The 12552-nt window shown below is 51.1% G+C and overlaps 1 protein-coding gene across 1 annotated transcript; it reads left to right on the forward strand.

The window, feature by feature from the left end:
* Window positions 1-1420: 1420 nt before the first annotated feature.
* Window positions 1421-2739, forward strand: MOS (MOS proto-oncogene, serine/threonine kinase). The gene has a single exon (XM_073583978.1). The coding sequence runs from the start codon at window positions 1514-1516 to the stop codon at window positions 2600-2602; it is 1089 nt and encodes a 362-aa protein (XP_073440079.1). The 5' UTR covers window positions 1421-1513; the 3' UTR covers window positions 2603-2739.
* Window positions 2740-12552: the final 9813 nt, after the last annotated feature.

The raw sequence follows: 12552 nt of genomic DNA on the forward strand, positions 1-12552 counted from the left end.
TATATGAAAATATATAGTATACAAAATGCAAACTCTTCTGTAACCTAAAGCTACAGCTTTGAAATAGGGAAATATTCGTTATTTTTAGTGCGATGGCTGTCATCGTCTTATGACGTCATAGTTAGGACCTTTGTGGTGATCAATTTTTGGAAAACTTTTAATATGTTGTTCCCCACATATAATAGTAATAAAAAAAAAATCATAAAACGCTTTCTTGGAATTTGTTCCGGGTCAAACCGTATTTTGACTGGACTATGTAGTTATGTCCTCTCTCCTGGTCCCCATTCTGCAATAATGTCCTCCGCCCCCTGCAATAATGTCCTCCGCCCCCTGTAATAATGTCCTCCGCCCCGTTATAATGTCCTCCGCCCCCTGTAATAATGTCCTCTGCCCCCTGTAATAATGTCCTCCGCCCCCTGTTATAATGTCCTCCGCCCCCTGTAATAATGTCCTCTGCCCCCTGTAATAATGCCCCCTGCACTGATGTCCACTGGCTTCAGGGGTCCCCTTCCTACCAATGCTCGCTTGCGATCCCGCCATTGTTGCGCCCCTGGGAGTCCCGGTGCCTTGCGGGCAGTGTGTGTGATTCCTCTGATGTAGTGTGAGGGTCCTGGGCACAGTGACTGATGGAGCCGTATAAAGGTTGTGCTCGGGTCTTAGGTTACGGTCACACATATCCGACAAGACTTTTGAGTGGAGAGCACTACAGGGAACACTAATTTTTAGGGGGTTCGGGAGGAGTTTGTTTTTTCTGGAAGTGATTTCAGGGTATGTTCACACTGAGGGATTTTTTTTTGCAGGAACTTTTTGAGAAGTAGTTAAAAAAAAAAAAACAACCGGCTGCGCCTGGAGAGTTTCTGCTCTGAAAATTCAGCAAAAAAACAAACCCCTCAGTGTGAATACAAGCTTAGAAAGTTCTGGAAGAATCTATTTTTATCCCTGAAGCGTTTTTGTTGTTTTGTGCAGCCCTTTCCCTGGCCAGCAGGATCTGCTTCACAGTGACATCACCTTCTTTAGTTTCCTCACCAATCTTAAAGCCTGAAGCTGAAAAAAATTCTCATAAACAATCCTTGTATGCGCAACAAAGCGGATTTTCATGACTAGAGTTTTCCAAAACTGTGAAGAGCTGAGAGTCCGCAGTGGTTGGTCCCTGACAGAATGGTAACTGATTGCAAGCTTTGGAGACTACTCCGGTCTCTTCATAGAGGTTTCCATTTTCCAGGCATTGCTGAGAATTGTAGAGAGGATCTGCTCTGTGTGAACACAGCCCAAGACCAGCAACGTCCATACACGTCACATGACCCGTGCGGCAGCTCCTCCTCACGCTGCTGTCAGTGCTTGTGGCTGCAGTACACACTGAGGACCAGCCCACGTGTACGGGACCATGTGACCGGGGCTCGTCCAATCAGCGGCCGTGCTGCAGTGGCCGTCACCTATAGGAGCAGGTAGCGGCTGTCAGCGGTCACACGTGTGCTTCTCCAGTCAGTAGTAGCATCCCCGGAGCGGCCGCACCATGCCGTCCCCCATCCCTGTGGAGCGCTTCCTGCCCCGGGACCTGTCCCCCTCCATAGACCTCCGTCCGTGCAGCAGTCCGCTGGAGCTGAGCCGCAGCAAGCCCCGCGCCTTCCTGCCCGCAGCCTGCTCCCGCCGCCTGGGCGTTCTCCCTCCTCGCCTGGCTTGGTGCAGCATAGACTGGGAGCAGGTGCGGGTGTTGGAGCCGCTGGGCTCCGGGGGCTTCGGCTCCGTCTACCGGGCCACTTACTGCGGCCAAACCGTGGCGCTGAAGAAGGTGAAGCGCTGCAGTAAGAACCGGCTGGCCTCCAGGCAGAGCTTCTGGGGAGAGCTGAACGCCGCCTGCCTCCGGCACCCTCATGTGGTGCGCGTCGTGGCGGCCAGCGCCTGCTGCCCCGGAGAGCCCGGCAGCCCCGGCACCATCATCATGGAGTACGCGGGCAGCAGCACCCTGCACCAGCGCATCTACGGCCGCGGGCCCCCGCTGGGGAAGGGGCGCTGCGTGCGCTACGCCCGGCACATCGCCGACGGCCTGTGCTTCCTGCACCGGGAGAAGGTTGTGCACCTGGACCTGAAGCCGGCCAACGTGCTGCTCGCCCCCGGGGATCTGTGCAAGATCGGGGACTTCGGCTGCTCGCAGCGGCTGCGGGACGACGGGGAGGATCCGTGCAGCACCCAGCTCCGCCACCTCGGGGGCACCTACACCCACCGGGCCCCGGAGCTGCTCCGCGGGGACCCCGTCACGGTGAAGGCGGACATGTACTCGTACGCGGTGACTGTGTGGCAGATGGTGACCCGGGAGCTGCCGTACACTGGGGACCGCCAGTGCGTGCTGTACGCCGTGGTGGCCTATGACCTGCGCCCTGAGATCGGCCAGGTGTTCAGCGCTACGGAGGCCGGCAGGGCGCTGGGCGGCATCATCCAGAGCTGCTGGGTGGCCCGGCCGGAGGAGCGCCCCAGCGCAGAGGCGGTGCTGGACAGCCTGCAGCTGGAGGACTGCATCGGGGAGCCGCGCCCTATACATGACCCTGAGGCGCCAATGAGGAGTGTGGTGGTCCTGGCCTTCACTCCTGGGTCCTCATACAAGTGACTGCTGCGGGGCACATGGGTGACGAGTCTGGAGCGGTGACTCGCGGTGATGGCGGCTCACGTACTGTTATGTCTGGTGTTAATATTTATGTTCCGTGTGTTTTACAAGACTCTAATAAATGAGATGTGGACAATTGAGGTCAGGGTGCTGTGTCCGACCCTGTGGAGCCCTGTACATGGTGGATGGTGCGGGCAGTCTCCTGTCTGCTGTCAATGGAGCCGCATAAATCCTGTGTATCACAGCTGTAGTGCTGGAATAAGAGACCTGGTGACGTCTCCGCTGGTCGGCCGCTTGTCCTGCGCTGCTGATGATGTCCTCCTTGTAATGTGTGGCCACCTGCAGGCAATAAATGGCTACTGTGTGACAGACGTGCTGCAGCCAGTGGGGGCCATGAGGGAAGTTAACAGCCCAGCCGGGCTTCCTCTTGATCAGACCCAAAGTTCCTAGAGGCTTGTTCTGCTCCTGTGTGGCCATCAAACTGTTAATCTGACATCAAGCAGAGATGTGATATGTCCTCATCCATGTACCGGATCATCAGTGGGGGCCCTACCGCTGACACCACTGTGCGGCAGAGCGGGGCCCATCTGTCCACGCTGGCACTGAGCGGCAGGGTGCCTGCTCCACCACACAGCCGCTTGTTTCCTATGGGGCTGCAGAGCGCTGTGCTCTGCTGTTTCCTGCAGCCCCACAGAGAATGAATAGCGTGGAGGTCGGGCACACTTCAGTGGGCATTCTAGTTCCCTGTTCTGCCTCAGTGGGTCTCGTGTTTGGACTCCATGATCGATGAGTTATCACTTGTCCTATGGGTGATTAAAGGGGTTGTGTTCCGTTCTACCAAAAAAAAAAAAAGCACGTATTCCACTTTTTATGTAAATGAAAACATGTTAACCTTAATCTACAATATTCTCTAGTGAAACATTGTTTCTTCAGAAGTGGAGGTGTGCCGCTGACCCTGATGATCTGCTGTTAGGGGCAGGGTAACTCCTCTAGTCTTCTGCTGTCTTCTACGTTTTATACTATGATGTTCCTGGTGCTTTCTTCTATATTGTGTGATTTGTGTTTTTCCTTTTGTATCTGTCATCAGACTTGTTGATCTTCCACTTAAAGGGGTTGTCTGATCTAAAATGACGAGTCTGCAGTCACTGACTGCAGACTTGTGCATCCTCCCAGCGCTCACTGCACTCTGAAGATCTGCCAGTATCGGCATCGGGCACGGCTGTCGCGAAACAGCGATGTGTACACTCCCAGCCAGAACCTGATTAGACTACTTCTGACTGCAGACTTGACATTTTACACCCGACATCTCCTTTAGTTTCTTAAAGGGGTTGTTCACGACTAGGATAGCACCTTCTTGGTCATAATGTTTAGTTACAATAACATGATAAAGCTTAGACACGGCTCCTGTTCCTGCGGTTTTGGCACTCGCATTCCCCATATCTCTCATGCAGTTTTGTGATGTCAGCACCCAATCAGCGCTGGCGTCATGATCTCTGGCTTTGGAAAAATCGAACATTAAGAGGAAGTCTGGGCTGCAGATGATCTGACTTCCTTTTCATGATCAATTTGAAGGCAGAGACAGTGACGCAAGCGCTGATTGGGTGCTGGGGTCACAACACCACACTAGGGTCCTGGCAAAGCGAGAGCTGGAATGGGATGTGAGTATAGGCTTTGTGGTCTGGGCCAAGCAAGGGGTATGAGAAGTTTGTCTAAGTAGTGGACAACTTCGTTAAGGTATTTTTAACTTCCTAAAACCTGGCCTGGTCACTGAGGGGATGATGTGAATATGCTTCTATACAGCCTGTGGAGGAGGGACTCTTACATGGGTCCCCCTTGTATGTAGTCTCATAGAATTTGACCTGAAAAGTGAATCCCATTTCTTGCTCAAGGCTCTGCTCTCAACTGTTGTAGAGTCTCAGGATGGAGCCTCCCTCTAAGGGCAAAGTCAGATGACCGTATAAATCAGACCGCAATGCACAAAATGGCCGGCAGGTCTCCTGACCCGAGCGTGACCAGTCTATAGAAACATGTGAAGCTGTCACACGGGTCAGGAGATCTGCTGGCCATTTCATGCATTACGGTCTGATTTACACAGTCATCTGACTGCACCCTAGGACTGTTAAATTTGATGGGAAGAATAGTGGAGGGGAGGATACAACGGATCCCTTAAAGCCATTGTCATCTTGGTGATCTTGTATTCCATCACTTCCTGAAAATGGGAGGTACTGAAAAATGAAAACAAAACTTTTGTCAGCTTGTGTTATTTAATCAAATTTTTTTTTTTTTTTTTTGGGTCAGCGAGTGCTGGCTGTATTCTAACCTCAGCCGTTTGCATCGTATACACAGAATGCCCCACATCTGGCATTTATGGTATATTCTATCAGTCTAGACCAGGGTTCCCCAACTCCTGTCCTCAAGGCCTGCCAACAGGTCATGTTTTCAGGATTTCCCTTGTATTGTACAGGTGATGCAATTATCACCTAGGCAATACTAAGGAAAACCTGACCTGTTGATGGGCCTTGAGGACTGGAGTAGAGAACCAGGTGCCATCCTAGATCAGTGAATGGAGTGATGACTGTAGAAGTTTAGGCTCGCGCACTGTTCTCGGTGTGATATGACGCCGTCCTCAGCATCTTGTTTGGAACTAGTTGTCGTGAGATCTGTACAACTAAATGTTGAGCATGGAACCTTTAGTAGCTTCAGGGCAGGCTTCCGATCTTTACACACTTTGTGTATAACCTAAATGTGTGTTGTCTAAACCCGAGAAGAAATGGGATGGCGTTCCAGAAGTCTCTAGGTGAGGCTGCATTCACGTACTCAGATTTTATTTTTGTCCACTAGAGAAGGTAAACTCTTCGCTCATATTTATACATAGGCTCTTAGCGGTAGATCCATTTAAAATGGATGGAACATTGAAGTGGGAAACATGTTCTTAACTTCTCGTCTGCGTTTAACAGATCCAACTAGACTTGATGGGCCGTGTCTGATCTGCATAATGGATGAGAATAGAACAGGTGCGGGATTCTCACATTGTGAACACACTATCTCTACTAAAAACTGTACATGAGTCACTGTTGGGGTCACTGTGCTGTCTGCAGGTGGGACTGTGCAGCAAATTGTATAGGTGTCTGAGGACCCTTTACACAGGTCAATACTCGCTGATTATCATTGCCGAGAGATGGAACGTAAAGTGCTAATTTGTTTTTTTTTAACTGTCCACACAATACGTAGCGTAAATGGCAATTGGTCTAATTCATCACTTGCACTTTTTTGAAAGTTGCTTGTCTGGTAGTATTCACTGATTTCTTTTTTTTTTTTTTTTCTTTACCAAATTCTTCAAAAATGGCACACACGATTCATGAAATTTTGCTAAAAGTAAATGACTGTTTTTGATTTTAGCAGTTAGGCTGGGATCACACATGCGAGAAACACGGCCGAGTCTCGCATGTTAATACCCGGCACTGCCACCAGCACTCTGGTCAGAGCGTGCTGCCGCATAGAAATACATGAAGTTGCTCCCTCCACTCCCGAGTGCCGGTGGCAATGCCGGGTATTAACATGCGAGACTCGTCCGTAGTCCTTGCATGAGTGATCCCGGCCTAAGAGGCATGTTCTGCTAGCATGTTGCAAAAATTCCAGGGATGCATAAAAATAATTTTTTTTTTATCAAGTTGCAATTGATGAATCTGGCGGAAGCTCCAAACTTGGCTCACTATATGACTAATGCACTAAAAAACAGGTGAACACATAGACTAGACTTTAAAGGGAGCCTGTCACCAGCAAAAAAAACCACTTAACCTACAGATTGTGCCCATATCTACAGGATAATAGCATTACTAACCGGTCCAGTGCCCGCACATAGCCGAGCACTGCTAGGAGAAAGCTAATTTGTTTCAGTCACTGCTGAATATGGAGAGCGGCAGCTTTAATCTAGCCACTGGGCCTGACTGACAGCCGGATCTAATGCAGAGTCGGGGCAGCGGTTACAGCCGCCACTCTATATATGCAGAATGGTGACAGATGTCGAACGCTGTTGGGGCAGTAAAGTTCTATCTCCCAGCAGTGTTCTGCTACATGCAGACACCGGGCAGGTTAGTAATGCTATTAACCTGTAGATTAACCCTATATCTGCAGGTTAATACAGTTTTTGCTGGGGACAGGTTCCCTTTAAAAAAAAAACAAAAAACGCACAATTTAAAATAATCCATAATGTGCAAATTCAATAATGAATCAGACCCTGTGTCTTTATGGAAACTGGCCCATGAGGTATATGTTATGTATGTGAGACATTTTAAAAGCCGCATAAAAACAATAAAACTTTACAGAACTTCTCATTTATTCAGTCACCATGACAGCACCACGAGAGAGAGGGGATCTGCCCTTCAGGGACGGGAAACCTACAGACATAAAAAGGGCGGCCCTCTCTCCCGCCTCAGTTGGTTTCCTGTCCCTGACATGGGATCCCTTCAGACATACCTCTTCAGAAGTCCAGAGTGTTCAGTATGGAATCCCATGCCCGGCAGGCCGATTCAGGCAGCGGGGGTCCCCTGCCTCTGTCTGTCCAGAGTATTGGAAGCGCCGCACGACAGGGGGACTGTTGGTGCAGGCTGCAGCAGGTGGAAGAGGCCTTCAGGGAGAGAGCCTGCTTCTGGGGGCCCGACGCCAGTACCGGGAAGGTAGCTCCGGGCTGTCCCTCCTCGTCCGATTGGGGGGGGGCGGCGGTTGCCTTCGGTGGGGGGGGGCGTGCCCGGGGCATCTGCTTCCGCCGGAGGTGGGGGCCGTTGGTCGCTCCGTATGACGTGCTGGATGTGGGCTGCGGCTGTGGCGTCAGGGCTATGCACCTCTGGGGGGTTCGGCGCGCGCCTGGTCGGGGGTTTCCGATCCCCGCCGCGGACACGGTTGGGGGGGAGGAGCCGGACATCAGTGGGTACTTGGCAGGCCTTAATGAGGGACACCTGTGAGCCCCATAGGGGGCGGTACCGGGGGTTGGCCGGCTACTTAGCTGCTTCAGAGCAGCTGCGAGGCACTTCTGGCCCTGTGTTTGATAGTGGCATCGCAGGAGCAGGCAGAGGCTCTGGACGAGAATCCACAGACGCAACCTCAGCCTTTAGGCCGGGGTCACACTAACCGACGTAAAATACGGTCAATATTTTACATACGTAATACGGATGAATGACCCCTAAACAGTGCTCCGTATGTCATCCGTAATCAAGGTGTGGTAGCGTATTTTGCACATGAAAGCATCCGCATGTAATCCGTATGGCGAGATTTTCTCGCAGGCTTGCAAAATGGACATATAATGGAGCCCTATCACAGGTTTTCTAACAGAAACCAAAGAATAGATATAGACACATAGAATGCATATATATATATATATATATATTCATTCTATGTGTCTATATTCTTTCGTTTCTTTATTAAACATGTCAGTGTGAGTTTACTGTATAGCGCACTGAATTGCCAGCTTTGCTAAAAGACACCGGGTGCGTATTTCTCGCAAGTTACGTGTGGTGCGTGTGTAATCTGTATTTTTTGCGCACCCATAGACTTGCATTGGCGTACTACGGCCGTAGTACGCTGACAATCGCAGCATGCTGCGATTGGCACGGAGCCTAGAATACGGATAAGAAATATACGGCTGGTGCGAGGGACCCCATAGAGAATCATTGGTCTGTGTCTAATGCGTGCTTTTAGCGCCTCTCACTCGGCCATATTCCTCGCCAGTGTGACCCCGGCCTTAGAAAAATCCCAGCAACGGTCTAGCAGCAGCAGCCGCTCTGAGAAACAGATCTACTCAGAAGGCGAGGCCAGAAAAGTCCATGAGCCGTAAAGGATCGGCGGCTGGGATGGACCCCCCACAGAACCCGGGGAAAAAGTGCTCTGGGAAGAGCAAGCACAGAGAGTGTGCTGAATGCGGGGTTCCCCTCCTGGACGGTCAGGGAAGAAAGTTATGTAGACTCTGCATACATTGCCTAGCCACAGAAGAGACTGCTGACTTTACCTCCAGTATACGGGAGATAGGCAGGAGGTTAGGGGTTCGGTTAGATCCCTATCTCTGGACACGGGGTTCAGGGAGAAATCCCCCTAGATCCCCCGTTCTGGTCTCTGATAGCGACTCGCAGGAGTTAAAATCAGATTGATGATCATCATCATCTGAAGCCAGATCAGGCCACTCCTGTTTTCCACTAGAACGAGTCAATCATCTAATAAAGGCGGTAACCACCACAATGGGGATTGAGGAGACCGACAGAGAAATCAGTACAGGAGTCGATGTTCCGGGGATTGGACTGAAAAAAATCGAAGGTCCTTCCCATTGGTAGACAAGATTAGTGCCCTTATTACAAGGGAGTGGAAAAAACCTGAGAGGAAAGGCTCCCTGCCTTCAAAAGAAGGTATCCATTTGAGGAAACCGCTTCGTCCTCATGGGACAAAGCCCCAAGATTGGACGCGGCTATCGCTAAAGCGTGCAAAAAAGACGTCTCTACCTTTTGAGGACCTTGGTAGCTTAAAGGACCCGCTGGACAGGAAGGCGGATGTGTTCCTCAAAGGAACCTGGGAAACAGCTGGAGCCCTACGGCCAGCGATTGCTGCCATGTGCACAGCCCGGTCCTTAATGGTATGGTTGGACCAGGTGGAAGAGCAGCTTAGAGATAAGGTCCCAAGACAGGACATTCTTTCCTCCCTCTCTACAGCCCAGGGAGCGGCGGCCTTCCTCTCAGACGCTTCGGCAGACTCTGTGAAGTTAGCAGCCAGATCCGCGGCCCTCTTCAATGCCATCCGTAGGCCCTTGTGGCTCAAATGTTGGCCAGGTGACATGCAGGTGAGATCAAAGTTATGCGGTATCCCATGCGAAGGGGTTTACTTATTTGGTAAAGTGCTTGATGAACTGTTAGAGAAAGCTGGCGACAGCAAGATGCTTTCCCTATTTAGGAAGACCGCCTTACAGAAGAGACTACAGAAGGTGGTTTGACCGTAGGAGAACAACAAGAGAAAGACCCAGATATGACGCTAGGAAGAAAGGTAGGGGGTATATGTTTAATACCCCTCGGGACCGCAGCTATCTGAAATGACTGCCGGACCAGGTGGGGGGAGGTTGCTGTCCTTCTACCCAGCCTGGTCTCGTATTTCAAACAGTCCTTGGATACGGAACATTATCAGAGCAGGACTGAGGTTTGAGTTCCAGCATACTCCTCCTGAGAAGTTTCTTCTAACCCCTATCCGTTCTTCATCTTCAGAACAGAAGGCGTTGGAGGCGGATATCCAGGATCTTCTCCAGAAGGGTGTCTTGGTGAAGGTTCCCGAGCTACAAAGTGGTAAGGGTTTTTACCCCCCCTCTTTTTAGTCAGCCAGACTGCTCCTTCCGCACCATTATTAATCTCAGAAGCCTTAATAAATTCATTGAAAATCACTCTTTCAAAATGGAGTCCGTAAAATCGGTGGTTAAATTGCTATTCAGTGGGTGCTTTATGGTAGTCTTAGACCTTAAAGACGCCTTTTATCATGTCCCGATACACGCAGATCATCAGCAATTTCTAAGGGTGATATATTTCATTGGGCGGAACTATAGGCCATTTCCAATACAGGGCACTTCCCTTTGGAGTGGCAGTGGCACCCCGGGTCTTCACAAAGATAATGGCGGAGGTTATGGCTCATTTGCACGAACAAGACATTCTCGTGATTCCCTATCTAGACGATCTACTAATTGTGGGGCACTCGGAGTCTCACTGCACCACCCAATTAGGGAAGGTAATATCTAGCCTTCAGGGTCTAGGTTGGATCATTAATTTTAAGACGTCACGACTGCAGCCCCTAAAAGTGCAACAGTTCCTCGGCCTTATCCTAGACTCATATACAGGAGTGTCGGTTACCAGAGTCTAAGGTATTCAACATTCAGTGTCAGATACTCAGGGTGATAGACAATCCATCGATTACTCTTAGAGGGGCAATGTCACTGTTGGGCTCACTTACGGCATGTATACCAGCAGTACTCTTGGCCCAATTCCACACCAGAACCCTGCAGTGTGACATTTTACACAACACCCGTCAGCTAGAAGGTCGCCCCGAGGGTAGAGTTACCTTATCCAACGATGCCATTCAGTCCCTACGTTGGTGGTCGCTGATTCCAAATCTGCGTAGGGGAGTTCCCTGGGTAAACCAGATCTCCCGAATTCTAACCACGGATGCTAGCCGCAGGGGCTGGGGAGCTCATATGTGGGGGATAAATGGGTCCAGGGAGCGTGGACACAGCCTGAACAGAAATTCTCCTCTAACCTTAAGGAGCTGTTAGCCGTGGAGCAGGCTGTAAGGCCAGTTTCACATTTGCGCTTTATAGCGCAGCGACGGCCTGCGCTCGGCTGCCGCTAAGCCCCGCCCCCTCCCGGCTCCCTGCCCGCCCCATCCGGTGATCGCCGCCTACTAGCACACATGGACGCTTGCGATCTGCGCCCCCTATCTTTAGCATAGGGTGCACTGGCCGTGCACTAGCAAGATTTTGCCGTGCGCTGCGCACTTTTGAAGGCACGCCGAAATGCAACATGCTGCGTTCGGCGCACACGGGCGCACCTTCAAAAGTGCGCAGCGCACGGCAAAATCCTGCTAGTGCATGGCCAGCGCGCGATCTGCGCACCCTATGCTAAAGATAGGGTGCGCAGATCGCAAGCGTCCATGTGCGCTAGTAGGCGGCGATGACCGGATGGGGCGGGCAGGGAGCCGGGAGGGGGCGGGGCTTAGCGGCGGACGTGCGCAGGCCGTCGCTGCGCTATAAAGCGTAAATGTGAAACTGGCCTAAGTGCTTTCCTTATGTCCCTACAGGGCGAACACGTCAGACTATTCTCAGACAACCAGGTAACTGTAGCCTACATTAACCACCAGGGGGGAACCTGGTCCAGGCCCTTAATGGATGTGGCGAATCGTATCTTTCAGATCGCCTATCCCTTACAGCCCTCCATATAAAAGGAAAACAAAACTTAACAGCCGATTTCCTAAGTCGCAACAGGCTCAAACAGGGAGAGTGGGCACTAAAGAGGTCCGTCTTTGGACAGATTGTACACAGCTGGGGTCTCCCAGAAATAGAATTGTTCACCAGCAGAAGGAACAGACAGCTCCCTACGTTTTGTTCTCTGGATCCCAGAGAGAACCCGTATGCAGTGGATGCTCTCCTGATCCAGTGGAGCTTCGACCTGGCGTATGCCTCCCCCCCCCCCCCCACTGAATCTGATTCCGATGGTGCTGAGGAAGATCCGGGAGGACAGGGCTCACGTTATCTTCGTAGCCCCTTTCTGGCCCAGGAGGCCTTGGTTTCCTTGGCTGAGGAAGATGTCTGTATCCCAGCCATGGATTCTCCCAGAGCTCCCGAACCTTCTGTCCCAGGGTCCAGTGTATCACCCACGGGTTTCCACATCGCTAAGGGGGAGGGGGTTTTCCCGGGGACTAGTCAACACCCTATTAAAAAGCAGGAAAGCCTCCACAACAAATATCTATGCCAGAGTCTGGAAAAGATTCTTATCAGCCTCAGGGGCGGAGGTTGGTCAAAAATCCGCATTGACCAGATACTGGAATTCCTTCAGAAAGGGTTGGAGATGGGTCTAGCCACAAATATGCTTAGAGTCTAGGTTTCGGCTCTAGGGGCATTTTACATCTGCAACCTAGCAAACAATTACTGGGTGGCAAGATTCATTAAAGCAGCAGCGAGATCCAGACCCATCATTGAACAGAAGCTGATTCCATGGGACCTCAACTTAGTTTTATCAGCTTTATCAGAACCCCCCCTTTGAGCCTATTGATTCTGTCCCCATAAAAATCCTTTCCTTCAAGACTGCCCTGTTGGTTGCCCTAACGTCAGCCAGGAGGGTTAGTGATCTACTAGCCCTCTCTAGGATACCTCCATACACCCAGTTTGGAGAAGATAGGGTCACCTTAAAGCCAGACCCCTTGTATCTGCCCAAAGTTGCCTC

This window comes from Dendrobates tinctorius, unplaced genomic scaffold (genome assembly GCF_039654945.1).
Source record: "Dendrobates tinctorius isolate UK_male_01 unplaced genomic scaffold, ASM3965494v1 ptg000082l, whole genome shotgun sequence".
NCBI lineage: Eukaryota > Metazoa > Chordata > Amphibia > Anura > Dendrobatidae > Dendrobates > Dendrobates tinctorius.